Below are 26,173 nucleotides of genomic sequence, written 5' to 3'. Positions count from 1 at the left end.
ATCTTTCCATTATACTCGCACATATTCCACAAAAACAAAACTAATATGTAGTCCAAGATGTTAATTACACTACTATTACAGTGCAGTTATATGTACAGAGAAGTTATAGATCAGATCATGTGAGTCCTACTCCTATGTCTTCCTTACGTAGGCTACCTCCAAAATGTCAACGCTTGAAACACTATAAATACCACAGTTTCTCACCTCCCATAAGCCATCAACAAGCCAAAGCAGCTAGCTAATAGCACTTGCTCCTTTACTTTCTTCTTCTTCCCATCCATATATTTCAGCCTCTCCCATACTAACTCCTCTAGTCAATGGCAGACATTGAAGCTCCTTTTGGAAGCTCCATGCATGGAGTAACTGGCACAGAACAATGCTTTGCCTTTTCTGTGGCTACGCCTGATACTGTCCCTGCTGAAACCTCAGCAAATTTTGCTTTGCCAGTGGATTCTGAGCACAAGGCAAAAGAACTCAAGATCTTCTCTTTTGCTCAGCCCCACATGAGATCTTTCCACCTTGCCTGGATCTCATTCTTCACCACTTTCATCTCAACTTTCGCCGCTGCTCCTCTGGTTCCCATCATCCGGGACAATCTTGACCTAACCAGAGCAGACATAGGCAATGCTGGAGTTGCTTCTGTCTCGGGAAGCATTTTCTCCAGGCTAGTAATGGGAGTAGTCTGTGATCTGATCGGGCCGCGATACGGCTGCGCTTTTGTTAACTTGTTAGTAGCTCCTGTTGTTTTCTCTGTTGCATTTGTGTCTTCAGCCGAAGGATACATAGCCGTGAGGTTCATGATTGGATTTTCATTGGCTACGTTTGTGTCTTGCCAATATTGGACTAGTATTATGTTTAATAGTAAGATTATCGGGCTTGTTAATGGCGTTGCAGCAGGATGGGGTGACATGGGAGGCGGTGTTACCCAACTTCTCATGCCTTTTCTTTTTCAACTGATTAAAATGTTGGGTGCCACCCCATTTACTGCCTGGAGGATTGCCTTTTTCATCCCTGGATGGCTTCATATTATCACAGGGATTATGGTCTTGACCCTTGGCCAAGATTTGCCTGATGGTAATCTCAGTACGCTCCAGAAGAGAGGTGATGTCCACAAAGACAAATTTGCCAAAGTGAGCACTATTTTTTTTTTCTAGTCAAAGTGACTATAATTTTAAATGTTTGTACTCTTCTCAAGTACAAATATTTTACACATATCTACATTATATTTATGTAAAATTATGATCGACCTAGACTGGACCTTTACAAAACCCCATCTGATCAAACCCAAAGAATGAAACAATTAAAAAAGGATAAAGAAAATATAGGAGATTTTACTTTCTAAATAAAGTAATGAAAATTTTAATCTCTTTTCCACTTCCTTTTAGGTGTTTCGTCATGCAGTCACAAATTACAGAACGTGGATATTTTTTCTCATCTACGGCTTCTCCATGGGAGTTGAGCTATGCATAAACAATGTTATTGCAGAATACTTTTTTGACAGGTTTGCTCTATTCTTAATCCCTTGTCTTCAATATATCGGATATCCATTTGTTGCTTCATAAACTCAACCACTAAAATCTTATGCACTTTAATCAGGTTTAACCTGAAGCTACACACTGCGGGAATCATAGCAGCAAGCTTTGGCATGGCCAACTTCGCTGCTCGTCCTTTCGGAGGATTTGCCTCAGACTTTGCGGCAGGAAAATTCGGCATGAGGGGTCGGCTATGGGTTCTTTGGATCGTCCAAACCCTGGGAGGAGCCTTCTGCATCTGGCTTGGTCGCGCCAATTCACTTCCGCTAGCAATTTTAGCCATGATCCTCTTCTCTATTGGAGCTCAAGCCGCATGCGGGGCAGCATATGGAATCATCCCCTTCATTTCTCGACGATCCCTCGGCCTAATCTCCGGCCTAACCGGTGCAGGTGGAAATTTTGGAGGTGGATTGACCCAACTAGTCTTTTTCTCAAGCTCGACATTTTCCACAGCCACAGGCCTAACTTGGATGGGTGTCATGGCAGTGGCGTGCACTCTTCCTGTGGCGCTTGTCCACTTTCCACAGTGGGGAAGCATGTTTTTTCCAGCTTCAAAAGATGCAAAGTATAGTGAAGAATATTACTATGAATCAGAGTGGAATGAGGATGAGAAACAAAGAGGGCTGCACCATGGAAGTCTCAAGTTTGCTGAGAATAGCAGATCAGAACGTGGGAAGAGGCAGGTGATTGCCTTAGCGGCAACACCTCCTCATTCCACACCTAACCATGCGTGACGTTTGTTGCATGGAAATTAGTCAATGATAAAGTAAGCTAAGAAAATTAAGGATCTTCTGGATTCCATACGAATAAGTAAACAAACCTTGTAAAATTGCTGGTGTTGCTTATAGACGCTAATTAACCAGTCTGAAAGCATCGAAGTGATCGAGAGAGTGTATCTGCAGCTAGTTGTTTGCAACATACATCCATGATCGATCTGCCGGAGTATTTCAACTTTCTCCTATGTATTACTGCCTCGTTATGTAACTTCCAATAGTGATATGAATCGTTGACTGGTTTGTCTTATTCCTATTATGAGCTAAACTGAAGTACTACTACTATCTTTTTACGTATTTAGGTATCTTGGTAAACCAATTTGAACAGAAGGAGGATGCTGAGAGAAATCCTGATACCATTTTACCCTTGGATGAGAAGAACCAATCTACCATTTTTTGTTTCCATTTTCTTTTACATTTTTTCCCTTTTTCTGGTTCTTCTAATCTAGAAAGTACTCTGCTCTGCACAATCGAGTTAATTTGAAATTAAAGGGAAGAGTGTACACATTGACGATTTAGTTTATAGAAAATATGAACGTTGCAGACACTTTGTGATTGAAATTTACAGAATCATGAATAGGGACGGACACAGAATTTTAAATTAGGGGCCCGCGAACAGTGAAGCAAAGAATAACCCAAAAAAAATTATAACAAATGAAGCACACTAAAAACAAAAATTAAATAAATGATAACTAACAAATAAATATTTTTAATAATAGAAGACATTGTTTAAAGCAAAACATGAAAATTAGACTTGTCTTTAGGAAGATTGAATGTTTGAAATGAGTTATATGATTTTTTTTTTTTACTTCTATGGTTCTTTTTTAATTCAAGTTAATCTTGTACAGCTAGAATTCTAGCTGTGATTGAATTTCCTTTAATTTGTCATTTGTTTTCTATTTGTATAATGTTTTCCTAATGGTAACTCGTAAACAAACGGTTTGGCTAATGAGTGCCCATTAGGCACTCTAAGAGGAGGTTCAAGTGTTAGTTTTTTAGAAAAGTATAGTTAATTCAGAAAAGTGTCACAATCCAAGGGTGCAATAAATTTCAATAACATTGAGCGTAGAAATTTCTCACACCTCAATATGTTAAAAAAGTTTTTGTTTTCCTCATGCTAAAAGGTCAACGTTGCAGTACAATTGGAGGTGATTTTAAAGTTGTATTCTAGAGAAACGTATTACTAATGTAATGACATTAGTCAAGCTTCAATGACGATTATAAGGGTTATGAAAGGGTCCTTGCTTATCTATCATAACAGACCTACCGTGTTTAAAAATTTCTTTATATGAATCACAAGGGCGTAGACGTATAAAAGTAAGAAAAATGAAATAATAGTCAATGAAGTCGCTTGCCCAGCCCAGGTAGCTCGTCTCGTGTGTTACTCCTCTTTAGAATATGATCACCAAGGATCGAATTCCGAAGTTAAGGTGTATGAGAGGAATGGGCCTCTCCTCTCAGACCGTAAGAGATTAGTCGGGTTGAAAAGTCGGATACCCCTATGTCGAAAAAAAAAAGTCAATGAAGTCGCTAAAAGCAAAAGAAAAAAAAAAAGTCAATGAAGCCACTAAAAGCAAAATGTTACAGATAAATGGTAGTATTCAATCCAGTCTGATGAAGAAATAATTTTTTTTATAGCTGATGAAGATAGATAAAATAATACAGAACGAGGGCCTCCGAATTCATCTCTTCCAAAGCTGCCATCGTCCCCCTCTGCCATTTCCAAGTGCATGAAGCCGTCGGACATAAAGACTTGAATATTACAGCAATGATAAACGTTTTAAGTGTCAGTGTCAAGAGTGCAATTGATTATAGTTAACAAGTTCAAAAATGGCTGCGTCAGTTGACGATAACAGGCTGCTAATGGTGAGAAGAGAAACAGGCCAAATGCTGTCAGCTGAGTTGAAAATGTCATACGATCCAGTTTTACCCGTAAAAGTTTGTCCAACTTAATTACCATTTGTTATTTGACATCCAATGAGAATCAATTTATTTCGCAAACTTTGATCTGAAGTTTTAACTTGTTGAGAAGAATTTCACTCCAAACCGTTAAACTTACTGATGAGTTTGGACCTAGTCGCAGTTTTGTCAGTCAAGAACTTCTTCCACATGAAATGGAACTCACACCCTTGGCTACTCTTGATTGCTCATGCAAAAGTCAATTCTCCCTATGCTTTGAGTGCTGTCGCGGATTGTAGGCAACCAACCGCACATCATGGACAAAAAAATTTCACCTACACGTAATTATTAATTCTCCTACATCAAATTTGTTATAATTGTGCCAGGTATTTTTCTGTTATTTGTAAATTTTAGCTTAATAATTTTGAGAACACACACACATATTCTTTCAGGGGAGTTCTACAGCCCCTCTCCCCTTTGGGGTACTATACCAATGAGTTTACATTTATCGTTGGATATAAAATAAGAGTTATTAACTCTTAAATTATTTTAAGAATTTAAATCATTAAAAATGATGTGATAAGATATAAGTGGATTCGAATCACGAGTACCACGCCCAAGAGGAATTGTAACATGTTCCATTCTTGCAAATTGATACTACAAAACTGTCAAAATTTGAAATTATATTTCTATATATATATATATATATATATATATATATATATATATATATATATATATATATATATATTTTTCCCGCTAAACTCCTATGTTGTATGTTATATGTTAAGAGCGGGATATAAAAGTATTTGTTCGAAGGAATAAAGGGAATTTATTTAAATTAGTGATATTTGTACATGCAATAGGTGATGGATCTGTATTTATTACTTTTCCAATAGAATAGGAAAATAAAAAGATAAGAAACATTTTTTGTCAATTCCTTCTGTCGTTGCACAAAAGGTCCCTTTCCAAAAGTACTAGGCGTTTTGAAATGTACGGTATTGCGCTGGCCGTACTTTTCGTTGACTTGAGATATTTAAACACGATCTGTTTTAAATGGTTGTTGGTTTTAAGTAATCCAAATCATAGGCAACGTAGAGGGGGGTAACCAGATTTGACTCTTCTACAATAAATTTTCTCTTTATACCCGACAATACACATCTAGATGCATGATATTGTATCTTCTTTCATTATAAAGATAAGTATTTTTATTTATTAGTAAAATCTATGATCATTTTAAATTTAATTAATCATAATTCTTATTAATAAATAAAAACACATATCATACATTCAAATATGAATTGTGAGAAACGAAGAGAAAATCCGAAGCCAAGTCCGGGGACAGCTACCCATGAGGAAGTCCGGTACTCCTCTGATGCCTCATTCATTCTTCTTTCTGAGCTTTCACAAAACCCTATTTAAACATGACAGGGACCTTTGTGGGTGGAGTACAGTACAGTTTTCTACGCGATCAAGCCAACATGCAGCAAAAAGATTCCAAAATTTCAGCAACGCTCGAGCCCAGAAATTTCTGAGAAATTACAAACACCTTGCAATCAAAAGGAAAAAAACAAAATTGTTTTCGTCATAGGAAAAGGTCAACATTGCCATACTATTGGAGGTTACTTTGTGAGTTTAAAGTCCTATTTGTCAAAAACATATTACCAAGGAAATGATACTAGTCAAGCTTCATTGACGATTATGAGGATCATACCATATTTGAAGTTTTCTTAGATTAATGATTTCAATAGTCCTATCGTATTTAGTTACTCAGCTTGTAAAAGTATCTATTATGTTCCTTAACTAATAAGTTTGATTATACATGGTTCATCCAAAGCCAAATTTAAATATGATAACTTTTACTCCCTACGTTTGAATTTATATCTGCTTTGCTCCCTGCGTTTAAAAATAAGGCATATTACACCCTTTTAATTGGTTTGATTAAGTATATACTAGTTAGCTAACTTGGCTAACCAAAAATAACAATTGTATCTTTCTAGCAATTTACATAAACTTAAAAAAAAAAAAAAGTTACTCTTTAGCAAATATCAAGAGTAATATTATCTTATGTTAACGGAAGTTTGCTAACTTTATTTATTGAAAGGGTAAAATACTAAAAACCTCCTATGCTTTTCACTAAAGTTATCATACCTTTATTGTTGAAAAAAAAAAAAAATCTTAAGAATCTACCTATGCTTTAAAATGGTTTATGAACTTGGACCGGACCCATATGTTAGACAGAAGTGCATGAAATTCCAACAATTACCTCTCTCAAATGTTTATATTACCATTGCTCTTTTTTCTTTTTTCTTTTTTTTTGCGTAGGTTTATATTGCCATTGGCTTTTGTTCTACATTTTCAAGTTTTCCCTTTTTCCTTTCCTTCTTCTTGTATTACCTCAGCCCAACTCTATTAGAATGTTCATTTAACCCGCAATACTCTTCACGTTCCCTCACCGCTGTCACTACTCCCTCCAAAACTCTTCCCCTGACCAGTGACCACCACCACGGCCGCTGCCATTACCACCCTTCTCTTGAACGGAATATTACTAAGCAGTGGTAATCTCCTGGTTCATTTGGTAAGCAAGAGAAAGAAAGACGAACTGGAGATATACGAGGAATTAGAGCTCAATTTCCAAAATCCCTCTTGAAAAGATTCACGGCTCCACCAGCGGAACTACTTGTACCGCTTCCTTGTCAAGGAGTACCTTTTCCATTGTTTATTTGGTTTGGGTGTAGTTTCGTTTTCTTCCTGTTAGTGAAATTAGTCAACTATTATATTCGTAACCAACACTATGAAAAGGCGTTAACATGACTTATATCTGAATTTAGAGGGTGAAAATAGACATGAAATCAAACCTCAATGGGCAAAATGAAAATAATCATGCCTAGATTTGTCTTAGAGGGACCATTTAGAACCCGAGTTCATAATTAAGGAGATGTAGTAATTGACATTTTTAAAAGTTGAGAGACCAAATAGGATCATGTGTACAAGTTGAAGGACTACTGAATGTCACAGCAATGATAAACTTTTTAGTGGCCAGAATGCAATTGATTACTATAATTTACAAGTTCATAAATAGCTAACTGGCTAGTGATAGTGAAAAGAGAAATTGGCTACGTTGAATGTCATAAAATCCAATTTTTCCCGTCAAAGTTTGTCCACCTTACCATTTGTTATTTGTCCTTAAAAGTGCAATTCATATCAAATATAAAAAAAGGAAAATTTTATTTGCACTCCCATTTTTGTTATTCATACTCCCACTATCATTTTAATAATATAGTTTTCATTATTAGATTATATGATAAAACAAATGGTAGGAGTGCAAATAATAAAAAATAGAGTGTAAATAACATTTCCTTCAAAAAAATGTTTTAGCTTATTAACACAAATTTCGCTCCACCCAATTAATAATCTAAATCAGACTGTGAAAATTATTGAGTAGGACGTGTACAAATTGGAGTATCAAAAGCAAAGCTACAGTTTACATATGTACATCTAAATTTGTGAGATGCATATAGCTAGAAAAGAAAAAAAAAACAAATTTTAATTAATAGTTTAAAAAACTTAACTTCGTGTATCTTTTCCAGAATCTGAGAATTTTCAGCTTGGAAGGTAATTAACACGATTGCACTTGCCACAACATTTTTCGGCGAAAGACTCCATATATCTTAAGTACTTCTTCCACATGAAAAGGGATTCACGTTGTTGAAACAGGAATCTTTCCATTATACTCGCACATATTCCACAAAAACAAAACTAATATGTAGTCCAAGATGTTAATTACACTACTATTACAGTGCAGTTATATGTACAGAGAAGTTATAGATCAGATCATGTGAGTCCTACTCCTATGTCTTCCTTACGTAGGCTACCTCCAAAATGTCAACGCTTGAAACACTATAAATACCACAGTTTCTCACCTCCCATAAGCCATCAACAAGCCAAAGCAGCTAGCTAATAGCACTTGCTCCTTTACTTTCTTCTTCTTCCCATCCATATATTTCAGCCTCTCCCATACTAACTCCTCTAGTCAATGGCAGACATTGAAGCTCCTTTTGGAAGCTCCATGCATGGAGTAACTGGCACAGAACAATGCTTTGCCTTTTCTGTGGCTACGCCTGATACTGTCCCTGCTGAAACCTCAGCAAATTTTGCTTTGCCAGTGGATTCTGAGCACAAGGCAAAAGAACTCAAGATCTTCTCTTTTGCTCAGCCCCACATGAGATCTTTCCACCTTGCCTGGATCTCATTCTTCACCACTTTCATCTCAACTTTCGCCGCTGCTCCTCTGGTTCCCATCATCCGGGACAATCTTGACCTAACCAGAGCAGACATAGGCAATGCTGGAGTTGCTTCTGTCTCGGGAAGCATTTTCTCCAGGCTAGTAATGGGAGTAGTCTGTGATCTGATCGGGCCGCGATACGGCTGCGCTTTTGTTAACTTGTTAGTAGCTCCTGTTGTTTTCTCTGTTGCATTTGTGTCTTCAGCCGAAGGATACATAGCCGTGAGGTTCATGATTGGATTTTCATTGGCTACGTTTGTGTCTTGCCAATATTGGACTAGTATTATGTTTAATAGTAAGATTATCGGGCTTGTTAATGGCGTTGCAGCAGGATGGGGTGACATGGGAGGCGGTGTTACCCAACTTCTCATGCCTTTTCTTTTTCAACTGATTAAAATGTTGGGTGCCACCCCATTTACTGCCTGGAGGATTGCCTTTTTCATCCCTGGATGGCTTCATATTATCACAGGGATTATGGTCTTGACCCTTGGCCAAGATTTGCCTGATGGTAATCTCAGTACGCTCCAGAAGAGAGGTGATGTCCACAAAGACAAATTTGCCAAAGTGAGCACTATTTTTTTTTTCTAGTCAAAGTGACTATAATTTTAAATGTTTGTACTCTTCTCAAGTACAAATATTTTACACATATCTACATTATATTTATGTAAAATTATGATCGACCTAGACTGGACCTTTACAAAACCCCATCTGATCAAACCCAAAGAATGAAACAATTAAAAAAGGATAAAGAAAATATAGGAGATTTTACTTTCTAAATAAAGTAATGAAAATTTTAATCTCTTTTCCACTTCCTTTTAGGTGTTTCGTCATGCAGTCACAAATTACAGAACGTGGATATTTTTTCTCATCTACGGCTTCTCCATGGGAGTTGAGCTATGCATAAACAATGTTATTGCAGAATACTTTTTTGACAGGTTTGCTCTATTCTTAATCCCTTGTCTTCAATATATCGGATATCCATTTGTTGCTTCATAAACTCAACCACTAAAATCTTATGCACTTTAATCAGGTTTAACCTGAAGCTACACACTGCGGGAATCATAGCAGCAAGCTTTGGCATGGCCAACTTCGCTGCTCGTCCTTTCGGAGGATTTGCCTCAGACTTTGCGGCAGGAAAATTCGGCATGAGGGGTCGGCTATGGGTTCTTTGGATCGTCCAAACCCTGGGAGGAGCCTTCTGCATCTGGCTTGGTCGCGCCAATTCACTTCCGCTAGCAATTTTAGCCATGATCCTCTTCTCTATTGGAGCTCAAGCCGCATGCGGGGCAGCATATGGAATCATCCCCTTCATTTCTCGACGATCCCTCGGCCTAATCTCCGGCCTAACCGGTGCAGGTGGAAATTTTGGAGGTGGATTGACCCAACTAGTCTTTTTCTCAAGCTCGACATTTTCCACAGCCACAGGCCTAACTTGGATGGGTGTCATGGCAGTGGCGTGCACTCTTCCTGTGGCGCTTGTCCACTTTCCACAGTGGGGAAGCATGTTTTTTCCAGCTTCAAAAGATGCAAAGTATAGTGAAGAATATTACTATGAATCAGAGTGGAATGAGGATGAGAAACAAAGAGGGCTGCACCATGGAAGTCTCAAGTTTGCTGAGAATAGCAGATCAGAACGTGGGAAGAGGCAGGTGATTGCCTTAGCGGCAACACCTCCTCATTCCACACCTAACCATGCGTGACGTTTGTTGCATGGAAATTAGTCAATGATAAAGTAAGCTAAGAAAATTAAGGATCTTCTGGATTCCATACGAATAAGTAAACAAACCTTGTAAAATTGCTGGTGTTGCTTATAGACGCTAATTAACCAGTCTGAAAGCATCGAAGTGATCGAGAGAGTGTATCTGCAGCTAGTTGTTTGCAACATACATCCATGATCGATCTGCCGGAGTATTTCAACTTTCTCCTATGTATTACTGCCTCGTTATGTAACTTCCAATAGTGATATGAATCGTTGACTGGTTTGTCTTATTCCTATTATGAGCTAAACTGAAGTACTACTACTATCTTTTTACGTATTTAGGTATCTTGGTAAACCAATTTGAACAGAAGGAGGATGCTGAGAGAAATCCTGATACCATTTTACCCTTGGATGAGAAGAACCAATCTACCATTTTTTGTTTCCATTTTCTTTTACATTTTTTCCCTTTTTCTGGTTCTTCTAATCTAGAAAGTACTCTGCTCTGCACAATCGAGTTAATTTGAAATTAAAGGGAAGAGTGTACACATTGACGATTTAGTTTATAGAAAATATGAACGTTGCAGACACTTTGTGATTGAAATTTACAGAATCATGAATAGGGACGGACACAGAATTTTAAATTAGGGGCCCGCGAACAGTGAAGCAAAGAATAACCCAAAAAAAATTATAACAAATGAAGCACACTAAAAACAAAAATTAAATAAATGATAACTAACAAATAAATATTTTTAATAATAGAAGACATTGTTTAAAGCAAAACATGAAAATTAGACTTGTCTTTAGGAAGATTGAATGTTTGAAATGAGTTATATGATTTTTTTTTTTTACTTCTATGGTTCTTTTTTAATTCAAGTTAATCTTGTACAGCTAGAATTCTAGCTGTGATTGAATTTCCTTTAATTTGTCATTTGTTTTCTATTTGTATAATGTTTTCCTAATGGTAACTCGTAAACAAACGGTTTGGCTAATGAGTGCCCATTAGGCACTCTAAGAGGAGGTTCAAGTGTTAGTTTTTTAGAAAAGTATAGTTAATTCAGAAAAGTGTCACAATCCAAGGGTGCAATAAATATGAATGTGTGTATTTACATAGTTATTTAGGCGTGATTAATGGGCACCCATTAGAAAAAAAATCATAACAAGAAACTAAGAGTTCATTTATTTTAGGAACTTACATAAAGAGAAGTTAGCTAAGATAATGTTTGAAACTTTTGCTGATATTAATATCATAGTTGCAATTATGTTAAACTACAAGAAAGTAGAAACTAGAGTAAATTTTTAATATAAGGACAGTGGAGTTAGCTTCCGAGTAAATTTTTTATACATTGTTAGTGTACAATTTTTTTTTACACTAGCAGGGTTAAATCATTGCCACATTACATGAATTTAAATTTAATTTAAATTCATACATATGTGACATACATCCATAGCTGCTAGTATAAAAAAAACACTATAATGTCAGTATATAAAAAATTAATCCTTAGTATATTATGGGATACTTTTGAAGGAGTAATAAAATAAATAACATAATTAACGATAAACATGTTGGGAGGCAAAGTGATAGAGTTCTAATTAAAAAATAATACTCTATGAAGAATTTTTGAAAAGTTTGGAGGACGGCTGCCCCTATCAATTAGAACCTATCTAGTTTGTAAAGTTTGGGAACCTACCATGAACCATTAATTCTCTCAAACCTATCATCATTTTATCTTCTTATATATTCCTAAATTTTATATGTCTCTATTTCTTATATTTATTTGGGTATTTCTATTCCTGTGCCCTTAGCACGCATGATAAAAGGTGGTTCTAGGTTTTAGTTATGTAGAAAAAATTTTTGGATAAAGTTTGCTAAATTCAAGTGATGGATGATAATATTTAAAATTTGAAGTGAGTCCATGCTCTATATTTTGTATGCTTATCCTGTGCTCTAAAGGCACAAAATTTTTTTTTTAAAAAAAAACGTATTTGGTAAAAAGACATTCATGTAAAATTTGAAATTATAGGTGACAAAAAGTACGATTGAGAGAGTGTTATATATTATCGTTTAGACACTTGCAATTTTTTAAAAATTTTAGGCGATAAATGGTATGCATCTATATTCTATAACTATCAAAGTTCCATAGTTTATTATACTAATAGAATCCTAAGTTTATTACATAATTAATAACTATTGTACGAAAGTAAATTCTACTAACAGTTAATGCGATGCGTTATCTGAAATGTTGTGCATACTTCCAGATGTGAACTAATACCATCTATAATGTTATTATGGATACTTCTATTACCAAAAAAACTGGAAAAATTTCAGCACCGGAAAGTACCCACAAAGTAAAATGATATAGATGGCAATTAAGATCTCAGAAACTGACCGTGTATCATCCATCCAATCATAATAATATATTCACTGACAATATATATAAAATTTACTCTTATCTTAGAGATAAGGACGTATCAAAAGTCCACCCTCTCGTACGGCAACTTATTATATGCAAAAAATTGATAAGTTGACTTAGTCATATAAATTAGGGTTAATTCCACTTTGTCCCTTCAAACTTTGGACGATAATCCACTTAAGTCCCTAAACTTCAAAGTGGGACACTTAAATCCCTAAACTTTTAATTTGCTCCCAGTTAAGGAAAATTATTGACAGATTCCTGAATGCCGTTGGTGGTCAAAGAGCGTGGCAAACACTCTCCGTTAATGAAGATGGGAAATATTGTTACTGAAAATGACAAGGACATAAACGTAAATTTGGGTCGTAAATTAAGGACAAACAAAGGAAAAAAATTGCAAAGGAGGGAAAAACCCAGATAGTGGTCATTTCTTTCCTGTGTCTTGGACGAAAAAATAGAGAGGAGGGGAAAAACCAAAGTGTGTAAAAATTCGAATGATTGTTGCTGAAAAACACTGAAGATTGCAAGAATGGGAAGGAAGCGAGTCAATGTGAGAGAAAAAGCGTCCGGATCCGCAGCGAAACAACAAAAAGCAAAAGAGAAGACAAGTACTGGTATGAGAAAAATATTTTACAGCTTTTTGTGTACTTTAATTGAATTTAAGAATCGAAATTTGGGTAAGAATTTGGGGTAGCAGTAGAAAAACGTTTTAAAGCCGTAGGGATTGTTGAAAAGTTAAGGTTTTGGATGGTTGTGGAATGCATGTCCAAGGCATTATATATTTTCGATGGTACTGTTAGTGGGTCTGCATAATTTACTGAAAAGTGAGTATTGTGGGAACCCTAATGTTCCTTCTGTTGAAGACATTGTGGTCCCAAATGCTAAAAATTTTGTAAATAATTAATGGGTTAATTATTAATGATTTTTTTTTATTTAACCAGAGTGTGGTTCAAATGACATTTGGCCCGACTCATTTTCTTTGGCGATACACCATCAGGGTGAGTTCAGAAGCTCTCCCAGCAAAGAATACGTGGGGGGAAGGGTAGACTATATAGACAACTGTAATGCTGAAAAATGGTCACTACAGGTGCTTGATGAATGTGCAGTAAGACTAGGATACCCGAAAGATGCTCGTTTTGGGTGGTATGGTAGGATTCCTGGTATGCCGCTTGAGACTGGACTATATTTTTGCATGTGTGATTGGGATTGTGATCTACTTGTAAACACATTGCCACCCAATAGAGTGGCAGAGGTTTATCTACGAGTTGAAACTGATGGTAATCCAGTGAGGCTTCAAACTCAAAAAATAGATGATGGAGACATGCCTGAAGGCCACAACACTTCTACCAAGCAGGCTACAAAAGAGAAAGAAACATCTGAAATGGACAGTGACATAGCAATACTGGAAGAAGTTGACTTCAACGATGTGGACAACAGAAGGAAAAATGTGGCTGATGACAACAGTAATGAAGTTGCTGCAAACAGTCATGAGAATTTTGATTCCAAAAGTCCTAATTTGCAACAAGAGAAGGACAACAAGGGAGATAATGCAGGGGAAGAATCACAAATGGCAACTGATAATGATATGCAGGCTGATGAGACTGATGTGCAGGCTGATGACAAGTTCGATGATCCAGATTATACGGGGCAAGTTGAGGAGGATGTTTTATTTGATGAAGCCTTGAAGATTGGACAACAGTTTGGTGTACATAAAGGAGCACCTGAAGTTGGACCTTCTACCAGCAAAGACACAAGAAAGAAGAGAGCAGGTAGGAAAAGAGAAACTGTTGATGAAGTAAATGTTTGTGATGAGCCTGACATGGTTAATGTGGAGGATATGCAGTCAGAATATGAAACAGATTGTTCTACAGATTTGAAGAGTGAGAGTGAATCCGAAAATGAAGATGGTCCTAAGAGGAATAAGAAGCCTAAATTTTCAGTTTTTAATGAGAAAACTGAAATGAGAAGTCCAAGATTTAAGGTAGGCCAGAGGTTTTCATCAGTTGTTATTTTTAGGTTGGCTGTTAGAATCCAAGCCATTATGGAGGGAAGGGATGTCCAGTTCATAAAAAATGACACATATAGGGTACGGGTGAAATGTAGAGGCTGTGAATGGCAAATTTTTGGCTAAAAAATGCAAGGTGAAAACACTTTCCAGATCAAGACACTTAGCAAGGAGCATACATGTGGACGTGTCTTCCATAATAGAAACATGACATCAAAACTAGCCACCAGGTTGTTTGCAGATGAGGTGAGAAAAACACCATCCATGACAGTCCAAGAGCTCATGACTAGGGTGACTGAAGAATTAAATGTAGATTTTAGTCGTAAACAAGGCTATAGGACAATGAAAAAAGTAAGAGACATGATTGAAGGCAGTCATGAAAAACAGTATGCATTGCTAGAGGACTTTTGTGGTGAATTGAGGAGAGCAAATCCTGGATCGACAGTGTTCGTTGAGACTGATACGGATGAGGATGGGATTGTCATATTCAAAAGGCTTTACATGTGCTTAGAGCCATTGAAGACAGGTTTCTAAAGGGTTGTAGGCATTGGATTGGGTTGGATGGGTGCTTCTTAAAGGATACATATGGTGGACAACTACTTTCAGCTGTGGGCATGGATGGGGATAACAAAATGTTTCCATTAGCTTTGTCAGTTGTTAGAGTGAAAAATTATGACAATTGGAGCTGGTTTTTGGGATTGCTTGTACAAGATTTGGAAATTTCAGATTCCAGTAATTGGTGTGTCATGACTGACAAGCAAAAGGTATGATGAATTGTATTAGCATTTATTTATACAGTAACTTTTTATTTAATAATTGAGGTACAACTTTTTATTTAAGCCAAGATGTATTCAAACGTGTATAGGGACTACTTCAAGCAGTTAGAGACAAAATGCCACAGGCTGAGCACAGGTGTTGTGTGCAACATCTATACACCAATTTCAAACAGATTCATAGAGGCCTGGCCTTAAAAGAAAGACTTTGGAAATGCGCAAAAGCTTCATATGTTACCCACTGGAAAGTCGAAATGGAGCAGTTGAGGCAAGAATCTGCAGCTGCGCATTCTTGGCTTGATGAAAAAGATCCCAAAACTTGGTGTAGAGCCCATTTCAGATGTGGATTGGATTGTAATATTTTGGTGAATAACATGTGTGAGTCCTTTAATGCAGTAATTTTAAAGGCCAGGTCACTACCAATCATATCTATGCTGCAGACCATTTATTTGTACCTACTGAAGAGGATGGAGAGGAACAGGAAATCAATGTCCAAGCACGAAGGTTAAGAAACATTTAATTTACTAGTATTAAGTTCAGTTCATTACTTTGAGAAATTTATGACCAATTTGTTGTTTTCATTTTGTATTCAGGTCTCCTTTGTCCAGCAATATTTGAGATACTGGAAAAGGCTAAACAAGAGCAGTGTATGTGCATAGCGTCATATGCTGGAACAATGAAGTATCAGATAAGCTGTCCATTTGGGGAACAGTACATTGTTGACATGGCTGCCAAAACCTGTTCATGTAGAAAGTGGCAATTAAGGGGAATACCATGTGGCCATGCTGTAGCTGCCATCAACAGGAGACATGATGCACCAGAGAAGTATGTTTCCAACACCTACTTGAAGAATACGTATCTACAAAGTTATGAACCTGTACTTAATCCAATCAATGGTCCTAATTTGTGGGAGCACATAGATCTTCCAGCAATGAAGCCTCCGACTTACAGAAGATCTGCTGGAAGGCCGAAGAAGATGAGAAAAAAAGCTTCAGAAGAAGAAAGACGGGACAACTGTGTCAATCCAATTAAACCTCACAAGGTTAGCAAGGTTGGCACCATGATGAGCTGCAGCTGCTGCAAAAAATACGGACATAACAAGAGAGGATGTCCGGATAAAAATAAGCAAACTACTGAGAGGACAACTACAAGTTCAGCAAAGGAGAATAGTGATATTGGATATGCAAGTCCATCTATGCAGCCAAATACAAGAGGCTTGTCCAAGTGATGTGACCATTGACATTGTTGGAGTAAGTACGCAACAGAGTCACACAGGTCCATCTCAAAATTTGAATGCCAATCAGCCAAAACATGGGGCACAAGAACCAGTGACAAAGAAAGGAAGAAAATGCTCATTCTGTCGTAAGCTTGGTCACTCAAAGAATAATTGTAAGTTGAGGCAATGGACCTTTAGCAACTCACTGGACATGACTGGAGACTTGGGATTCAAAACTGTAAAAATACGGTCTGATGATCTGGAAAACCCATATAAACATGCTCAAAAAAGTTCTGAGCATGTGGAAAAGAGTCCTACAACAACTCATGTAAGTGGTCTCCATATATCAGGTCTTTATTTATGGGTGTCACGGCTTATTGATTCATGTTATGTGCTTGTTTGCAGTTAAGCTCCAAAGCTAATGGTCGCAAACTTTATTCCCACAGCCACGGAGTAACGATGAGAGCACCATACTCATACGTGGACTTGGGGACAGCCTCTCATTCCAGCAGTGGACTTAAGCCAGCACAATTCACATGGCAGGGGAATTTGTGTGTTAACCTATCTACATTACAGACAGCTGCTGGACACGCGAAGGAGTCACCTGGAATTGAAAATGTGCAGCTCCATGGGGATGGAAACCAATCTGTTAAGTTGGAAAAATTGCAGCAACATGTCAAATAGCCTTCAAGCATGAACTGACTGATGCTGGACAAACCAACTCAAGAATTGTACAGGCATATAGCCTTTTTTGTTTTGTAGATACAATCAAATTAGGCAACTAAAAGCCTCTGTTTTGCTAGTCCAGATGTGGCAAACTTTTGTTCAACTCATATAGTCCATTGGAACTAAGATTTTTTTTGTTAACATGGAATTTTTGTTAGCCTCTGTTTTTGGTAGCCTCTGTTTTGGAACTCATATAGCCTTTGTTCTGCTAGTCTAGATAGGTGAAATGCAGAGGTTGTTAATGTGGATTTTTGTCATTCCTGGTATTGCTATTGTGTATTGGATGATCTGTTGAATGATCAAAGGCTTTTGCTGAAAATTTTATATTCTGGTACGACTATTGTTTGCTGTTGTTAATGTGACATAAACTACTTACAATAAACTTCACAAATTGGGACACTAAAATCCCTAAACAACAAATTCTGATTACATAGCAGGTCCAACGTTCACAATTATGGGACATAGCAGGTCCACTATATCCCTAAATTTGATACAGTACATATAAAACCAACACTTTTAGGGAAAGTGCTGGTAATTACATAGTCAGCAAAAGTAAGAATTTCCTTCCTGCACCACTCAAAAGGTCCACTACTTAGCAATGACAGACAAAGGTGGTCCCATATTTGAGCAAACAAAACAGGCAGTCCGGCATAAGCGGTTGCTTCTTCTGGAAAACTCATTTTGGACGTTCTCCCCCAGATTTGAACAAAAACAACCACATGACAATGACAACCCAGTGGATAATCAAGTACATCCTTAGCTTCCTCACTTTCGATTGTTGGCACCTTGAATTTTCTTTCAACCTGTCCAACTCAGCTTCCATCTTGTTCATCGACCTTAGCAGTCCAGGTATTATTTCTTTTGACCTTTGACACATCTCAGGATCAACCCAATCCCAGTATATGCAGCCTCCTTGTTCCTAGTTTGACAAGAACATTATGTTTGCAGACAAGATTAGGTGGCTACAATTCGTACAAACCAAAAATAAAAAACAAGTATAAACACAAAACCCCAATTTCCCTTACTCTGTACTTGGCACATCGACAAAACCTTCTTCCTGGGTTCATGGCAGTCCATGATGTCATCATCAATGTTTGGTTTCCCACAATCACAAAATTGCCTCACCATTTCTCTTTGTTTGTTGAACCATGCGTTGGGTTCTCCTTTTCTTCTTCCTGCCTTGTGGATAGCAAAATGAGAACTTGGGTCTCTCAGCATACCGACCTGAAGTGCCCTTTTATGATTTGGATCGGGTCTACATTATCCATCTGAAGTGGGTTGCATGGAGGGAAACCTTCCCTCCATATTTCACCACCTTTTTTAATCTATATATGTGATTTTTGTGAATTTTCATTGTTGCCCTCGGTCAAAATCTGGTGTTTGCCACGCTCTTTGACCACCAACGGCATTCAGGAATCTGTCAATAATTTTCCTTAACTGGGAGCAAATTAAAAGTTTAGGGATTTAAGTGTCCCACTTTGAAGTTTAGGGACTTAAGTGGATTATCGTCCAAAGTTTAAGGGGACAAAGTGGAATTAACCCTATAAATTATAAAGCGGTTGGATCAGGCCACCAGATCAAGATACTACAAAGACCCATTTAATGGGGCAAATAAAAGTTAAAGGAACTTCAAGGAACATGCATGCTTAGCTGCGTTCGTCGTCCACCGTTCATTACACTCGCACATTTCTTCCTCGGACAGTCAATAAAGAAACCGCCGTTTACCAAAAAAATAGATAAAGAAATTAAGGAACAATGTGATTCTCCTCTGTGTAAAGCCATCCTCTGACTTTTCGAATCAAACATTTGTTTGGTTGAACGTGAATTCTCTGTGATGAAAAAAGAATTTCCCAAATTCCATGGCAAGTTGGACGGTGTGGTAGGAGGAAATTTTTTTTTTTGTTGAAAAAAAATATAAATTTCAGTAATATCTCATGCCTGTCATTTTTAAGGATTAGAAATTGGAACCCTTTTTCGAAAAGCAGCTACAATTACAATAGAGGGTAGAAGTCTTGAGAGGATGTCATTCCTTAATCTACACTGGATCTAGTAAGCAAATTTGATCTGAACTAACAGATGCAGGTGGATTTGGAGTCTTTCAACCATTAAAAAAAAAAACTGCAAATTGGTGATTCAAGCATCATAGTTGCATTGAAGAAAGTGAAGCTAAAGCACATCTTATCATGCCTTGGGACTAATTGAAGTATTAGACCCTGTATTTTGTTAAGAATACAACTCCATGAAAGCAGACGAGCTTTACAGTCAGCAATGAATTTATTAAAGTTGTGGGAGGAATCCTTCAGCATATATTCAGCCGAAAATGATGCTGATGCATGGTGAGAAATTAAATTCTACACCAAGTGGAGTTTAAAAGCTAAATACCATGTAAAGTTCCGTCTTAGACAAAACTCAAAAGATTCAGAAGAAGAAGAAAAGAATTGTTACAAATCTGATAGGTTGCTCCACATGTAGAGTTTCCCAAACAGGTGTACGGTCATACCCTGATAGCATTTCAGCACATTCATCCGTACTTATATTTATGTCCTCACTACGATTCCTGCCAACTAATTAACATTAAAGTTTAGCATGATTCAAGGGCTCTTGTCAGCTTGATTTGATTATTGCAATTGCAAGCCTGTTTCTTTGACTAGCATTCTTAAATCACATACATGAACTGGCTTATACCCCGTTCAAAAAACTGAAAAAGCATATTCTTGATCCTTTGGCACCCTTGGAGACATGAAGATAATGTCATTATGTCGACATATTTTAAACCATTTCTTCATTATAAGAAGCACCAGGACAGCTGATAGTTCAGTTGCTTCCTCATATAGCCTATGGGCTAATCAAGCTGATGATATTTTATGCTAGTCCTACTTCAGTAGTCATTCACAATTTAGGAAGCACCGTCAGAAGTTGAGGCATGAAAAACTTGCAGGAAAGGGTGCCTTCAACAGGAAAGATTAACTAGTTAAAGTTATAGTTCCTAATTTAGTTGCACCGATTCATATACACGCTTGTACTACCAGCTTTAAGATACATCACCTGAAGTCGTTTATGAATGGCTATAGAGGGTCTGCATTGGGCAACTTCAGTAACAAAACTACAAAAGGGTTTGATTCTCATTCGTACTGAACAAAGCAAAGGTAGTAGCATATTATATCTCAATACAAATTGCATTCAGTTAAAAAACTACAACAGCCACGGCCAAGTTTTGAACTGAACAGTACTCAATTCTCAATCTGTCTGAGCACTGATGCCATGTCTCAAGAGCCCCGGATATATACACCAAATCATTTCAAGCTTCAAAAAATGTAATGAATGCACAGCAAATCGTTTCTTGTAAACATGAAACAACTAAAGTAGCGTTGTGAAAAGGAAAAAGGTAAAAGCAACTCAAGCTCCTACAAATACATAGAAATTGCACGCAATTACATACAAAAAGACTTGTCCTTTTTGTTTTTTAGGCGCGTAAAAAGACTGGCTTTTCCAGGGACTTCAAATAAAGAAAAAGACTGGCATTGATTTGCTTGAATCACTTTCTCGAGTCTTGATGGCGTTTAGCTGATTGATGCAATGAGAAACAGAGCTCAATTAGAACCACCGAAACTTCAGTTAATCTTGAAGCTAAGCTTCCCTGTGCCACCACAATTACTACAAGATCGAGAAGAAGAGCATTTTGTGCAATAGCTCCACTTTTTTGGAAGCCTGTTGAATTGAAGCACATGACTCTTGTTACTATTTTCCAAAATACAGAAATTTGTAGAGAAAGAGAAGGGAGGAGGTACATCAATTTTACCCAGCTGTGTATCTGGTAGCTGCGTTCTTTGCCATCAATCTTGCTCTCTCAGCACTTTCCTCTGAGAGTTTCTTTAGCACAAAGCCTTCTCCTTTGCATTCTGGACAAACACCAGAACCGCCACAGTCATCACAAATTTTTGTGGAGGCCTGTACCAATAACAAGGATCACACTTCAAAGAAATGCCTGCCTACAGCATGAGTAAAGGCAGGATTTAACTGCAAAGCTAATGGTCTCCTGTTTTTCCTTAACTGTTGGGTTAGGTTTTTTTTGACGGTCTCTGTAGTTCCACAGAGGAAATAGATCAAGGCAGAATATATACCCATTAAACCAAATAGGAGATATTCTAAATTTCGAATCATAGACTACTGAGATGCATAGAGGTTATCTATCCCATATGATAAAATTCTTCACTTTGATATAGATGGGAATAAGTCTCACAAAAATAAACAGTTTTTTTGCTTAAGCTTTCAACAGACATAATGGAAAAATCACATCTATAAGAACGACTTACATTTGATTTAGCAATGCACAAGAACTTGAAAAGCTCTTGATAGATATTCTACTTCTCTGGTTACATTAGTGTTATGTGCAACATTACCTCTTAAGTCTCATAAGAACTGTGATTAGTTGTTATTCAAGTTCTTAATAGATATTCTACTTCTCAGGTTAGATTAGTGCTATGCGCAACATGGCCTCTTAAAAGTCTCATAAGAACTGCGATTAGTTGTCATACACACCTCAGTTGTTTCAGAAGCTTCCGTTCTTCTTTTAAGAAGAGTAGCTGCCGTACCTACAATGGTAGCAGCAACTGCAATAGAAGCAGCTGTTTCTGGTAGAGCACAGAATATTCTGCATGTTCTGCACTCTAGTTGGTTTAACTTCAACACTGAAGGAGAATAAATACTTCTCTGGAGCACTTTACAGCTATTGCGTTTGATTTGTCTCGCTGCTTATAATATCAAAAGTCAGGTCAGCAACAGCCACTGATGATTTTGAGCAGTTGACAAGATATAGTGCAAAATCTTGTAAAACAGAGATCCATAAAGTTAAAAATGAAAAGAAAAAAAATGCAGGAAATCTGTCACGAGAGGGACACCTTAGCAACTCTAACCAAACCTCAAAGACATCAATTTTTCACAATATAGCAGTAGAGGTATTATCCACAGTCAAGCGGAGTTCATTGCACCAGCAAGATCAGAAGCGCAGAGATCAATCCAGTTTTTCTAGCCAACTATAAATGAGCTGTGAGCTGACAGACACATCAGAATGAGCAAGTTCATGTTGTGAGTATTGCATAGAATTAACAAAGATATAGAACTTTCAAATGCATGTTTGTGACACCAACTGGCAATACATCATCAAAGCACATTTTGAATAGCATGTATCAAATTGTCTTATGTGTCCAAGTTCACATTTATGGTCTAGCAATTGAGGGTAGTCGAACATGCATCTGTTTACCTGGTCTCATCAGCAAGGACGTAGCACCAAGTATCAGACATTCTCTGAGTTAAATAGAAGAAAACAAGGTTTGCACTAAAGATAGAATGATCGTCTTGAAGTTATCGTCATCTCTGTGTATTTCACAACACCAAAGTCAAAGATTCATACTCAGTCAGCACTCTGTCATTTTGGTGGCGTTTAAAGGAATCATAGAAAAAGCAATTTTGTGGACACTAGCAAACCTTTATCTCTCGCATAAAGCACAGAGCTCCATCCCAGCTTGTCTTCCCAGTTTTCATTTTATTCTTAAATTTGATTGTCTTCGGTTCAACCTATAGAAATTGGGATTTCGTAGATCTAGGTACCGTCTTTTTATCAGAGAATGGTGAGCATGCATAGAACTAGAAATCTTTAACCATTAGAGAGACTTGTTTAACTGTGACCATTCAGTAATCCTAGACAAGTTAGATATTATTAGCTCAAAACAGCACAAGAAAAGGTTTTCTCATTAAATCAAGACATGGCATTACATCATTGTCAGTTATTTTTTAATCCTCCCTTTCATTGCAAACCAAATTATGATAAGGAAATGGACATCCAAACTGTTTCATTATTCATTACAGACACTTCAGTCTCCAACTATCAATTGAAACTTTATGCCTCACCATTAAATATGACCATATCCTTCTACCACGCTTCAATTTTCATCTTACTAATCAAGAGTATTAAACAGGGGACAGTTTCCTCCAACAAACTACACCTCATTAAGTGTCGATCTTTATTGACAGCATTTTCACATTTCTTCTTCAGCTCTGCTCCCCAGCAACTTTCAAGGATCAACAAACATATACAGTCATTAAAAGGTATATAAGAGAAAACCTACCACAATGTGCATCTAACTATATCTTGAATTCATAATATATCAGCAACCCTCTTGAAGTGTTGTTCACCACCCAACAACAACAAACTGCAAACCTCTTGCCCCATTTTAATGCTGTGAAATTAACTAGCCATCTAATCTGTTTATTGTTTAGAACTGTGCACAATAGATATCCCCTTCTATCCTTAAATAAGTTGCAACTACTTGACGCTGGTGATTCAACCAATTAGAAACCAGAAACCAAACCTCAAATTGCGCTCAAATTCAACACTTGCTTGAAAAAACCTAACAAAAGGCACCATATCTAACTTCCTTATCTACCCATAAATGGCGTATCCTAAAAGTTTAAATCAATCCCAGTTATTACCAAATAAATAAATAAATCCCACTAATTATAAGTTCGGGTGAAGTTTTTACTGCAATCTATAATGAACTCAAGAATCCCATTTACAGCACATGCATCAAAGATTCCATTTTTAACTAGACAGTACGCTCATATTATACAACAACTCACTCAACTACCGCCGCCAGCAGCAATGGGTAACAATGGATAAGTTCAACAGATGGCAGTAGTAGGCAGAAGGTAAGTAGAAAGTCACAATTAAAAAACAAACTAGTATCTCCCAGCATATGCTACAAAATTCTCAACTTATCCAGATGGGATTTTAAAGAAAAGAAAGGACATTAAGGAGAAAATTTACTATCTTTACTGTCGAAGGAAGCAACTGATACAACCGTACTATGCAACCTGAGCTCCATTTTGGAATGGTTCCTTTTCTCCCCGGTGTGTCAATCAAGTGCCTTATCTTGGAATGGTTTAGGAATTCTGCCTTCAGCCTTCGGCTGTTGATATCAGGATTTGGAGTATCAAGAAAGACTAGCAGTATATGATTTGCATAATGCCCTCAGTTTTACCAAAAATTTTAATTTGCCTTTTTAGCACTTTCCAAGACAAAATTACAAATCCCTGTATTATTATCAAAATCTCCAAGTGTGCTTTTGTTTTCCTTAACCACTGGTATTCCTTTTCTACAATGTTTAATTTTCTAATTTCCAAAATTCACCCCCTTTTCTATCAGATACAACACACACTTGAGAATGAAATTTTACCCTTGCTCACTTTGATATGAGAAGTAAATACTCAAGCTCTGCTTCCGAATTTATGCTTACCTGTATCTCTTTGTTGCTAGGCGCATGTGGTAAATTATGCATTAAAAATTTTTGGTGGATAGCTTAAAATTCTATCCGGATAGAACTCTGGCGGACCAGTAATTTTTTTTACTAGTTTAGCCAAGACTACAACTTCCAAAACATAATGCATAAAAGTAAAACTGAGAAGGGTGGAAAGGGGAAAGGGTTAGTTAAGAGGAAGTCTGTACACTTATTGATTTGCCGCCCAAATCATTACCAAAATCCTATCTATTGTTATACCAAAACCTGTTCCGTTTCACCTTCCCAGCCACCGTACACTAATATTACAAAGTTGCAAACTTGCAATACACTTGTATTGTACCAGTTAAGGTGGTTGTGGCAAACCTTATTATGATCATTCAAAAATTTCAGCTTGGCATTGTTGGATTTTTGCCACGCGGCATAATTGTTTGATCTCCTGTCCAAGTTGTATTGAAGAGGAACACGTGTGAACTTTAAAGAAGAGAAAAAGCCTTGCATGTCAGGTCTTGTTCATGGGCTTCCACCCTTCCACAAGTTGGGGTGGTTGTGCTTGTGGGGTTGACTTAGGAAAGTCGACTATGGTTACATTTTTATTTTGCTCAATGACCTTTAGGTTTCGTTTTATAAAATTAAATCTGAATTTTTTTGGAGTCTGAATTCTGAAATTTAAATATTGAAATAATTAATTTACTGAATTTTAAACACTGAAAAGAAATATATGAATATATGAATTTTAATGCTAAACCTATTTATACCTTTTTTATAAATATTTATAACTGAATGCTTAATAAGTTACATTTGATAATTTTGTCCTTATATCTTTTCATCCAAAAGAAAAAATAGAACCTATGATTCAATTAGCTTAAAATTTTTAGGTATGAAAATGACAATATTTATTTTTAAATCAAATTAATATAAAAGATGAAATATATTATATGAGAAGTATGGAAAAGATGTGAAAGTCATTAAAAAGGGAGACAAGAAAAATAGAAAATCATTAGATAGAGAATATTAGGTTGTTTAATTAGATAAGAATTTTGAACATAATTAACAAACAAGGGTAGATTTGGTAGATAAGATCAGGTAGTTGAAGTAATTCTATTGATTCTTATCAGAATTAAGCATTCAATTAGGATTCTTGTGCTGAAAAAAATACATACAAGTTCAGCACTACTTAACAAATTCAGCAAATGGATTTTCGTTTATCAAACAGTCAAACATCTGAATGTCTGAAAAAGTTCAGATTCAGCACTTTTTTATGTTATCAAACAGACCATTACTTGAGAGATTTTCATTTTTTTTTTCGTCAAACGGCAATGTAACTTGGGAGATTTTTGTTGTTTAGGAAGGGAAGTGAGAGAAAGAGGAAGGTTTCTGTTATTTGGAAGATTTTTGAGGATCCAAAAGAAGAGAAACCAACTGATTTGAAAGGAGAGTTTAAATCGATTGATTTGGAAGGAGAGTTTTGTAGCTACAGTTAAATAAAGTTTCCATCGGTCTGTCCAAATATGGGGGGAAAATGAAGGAAAGCTGGCAGAAGCTTGATAAATCTTATGAAA

At 36.7% G+C, this 26,173-nt stretch overlaps 4 protein-coding genes across 8 annotated transcripts; 3 read left to right on the top strand and 1 right to left on the bottom strand.

The window, feature by feature from the left end:
* Positions 1-227: 227 nt before the first annotated feature.
* On the top strand, positions 228-2,555 carry LOC113695343 (high affinity nitrate transporter 2.4-like). The gene is made up of 3 exons (XM_027214397.2): positions 228-1,130; positions 1,386-1,501; positions 1,597-2,555. The coding sequence occupies exons 1-3, from the start codon at positions 318-320 to the stop codon at positions 2,264-2,266; spliced, it is 1,599 nt and encodes a 532-aa protein (XP_027070198.1). The 5' UTR covers positions 228-317; the 3' UTR covers positions 2,267-2,555.
* A 5,595-nt stretch (positions 2,556-8,150) lies between these two features.
* Positions 8,151-10,478, top strand: LOC140010903 (high affinity nitrate transporter 2.4-like). The gene is made up of 3 exons (XM_072058531.1): positions 8,151-9,053; positions 9,309-9,424; positions 9,520-10,478. The coding sequence occupies exons 1-3, from the start codon at positions 8,241-8,243 to the stop codon at positions 10,187-10,189; spliced, it is 1,599 nt and encodes a 532-aa protein (XP_071914632.1). The 5' UTR covers positions 8,151-8,240; the 3' UTR covers positions 10,190-10,478.
* Positions 10,479-14,811: 4,333 nt separating this feature from the next.
* On the top strand, positions 14,812-16,605 carry LOC113695333 (uncharacterized). Its single transcript, XM_027214384.2, has 4 exons — positions 14,812-15,130; positions 15,211-15,368; positions 15,470-15,881; positions 15,971-16,605. The coding sequence occupies exons 1-4, from the start codon at positions 14,812-14,814 to the stop codon at positions 16,603-16,605; spliced, it is 1,524 nt and encodes a 507-aa protein (XP_027070185.2).
* A 3,976-nt stretch (positions 16,606-20,581) lies between these two features.
* LOC113707312 (uncharacterized) lies at positions 20,582-24,955 on the bottom strand. 5 transcript variants are annotated; one of them, XM_027229586.2, is made up of 5 exons: positions 24,612-24,952; positions 24,143-24,284; positions 21,859-22,070; positions 21,119-21,267; positions 20,582-21,027 (listed from the first exon to the last, which is right to left on the bottom strand). In XM_027229586.2, the coding sequence occupies exons 2-5, from the start codon at positions 24,198-24,200 to the stop codon at positions 20,931-20,933; spliced, it is 516 nt and encodes a 171-aa protein (XP_027085387.1). In that variant the 5' UTR covers positions 24,201-24,284; positions 24,612-24,952; the 3' UTR covers positions 20,582-20,930. The 5 variants fall into 5 exon arrangements, with proteins under 5 accessions (XP_027085387.1, XP_027085409.1, XP_027085415.1 ...); XM_027229608.2 differs by adding an exon at positions 22,580-22,692 and having other exon boundaries at positions 21,859-22,067; positions 22,804-24,951; XM_027229614.2 differs by having other exon boundaries at positions 21,108-21,267; positions 24,143-24,955.
* Positions 24,956-26,173: the final 1,218 nt, after the last annotated feature.

This window comes from Coffea arabica, chromosome 1e (genome assembly GCF_036785885.1).
Source record: "Coffea arabica cultivar ET-39 chromosome 1e, Coffea Arabica ET-39 HiFi, whole genome shotgun sequence".
NCBI lineage: Eukaryota > Viridiplantae > Streptophyta > Magnoliopsida > Gentianales > Rubiaceae > Coffea > Coffea arabica.
The sequence above is the reverse complement of the archived record's forward strand: the minus strand, read 5'-3'. Positions and strand labels throughout refer to the sequence as shown.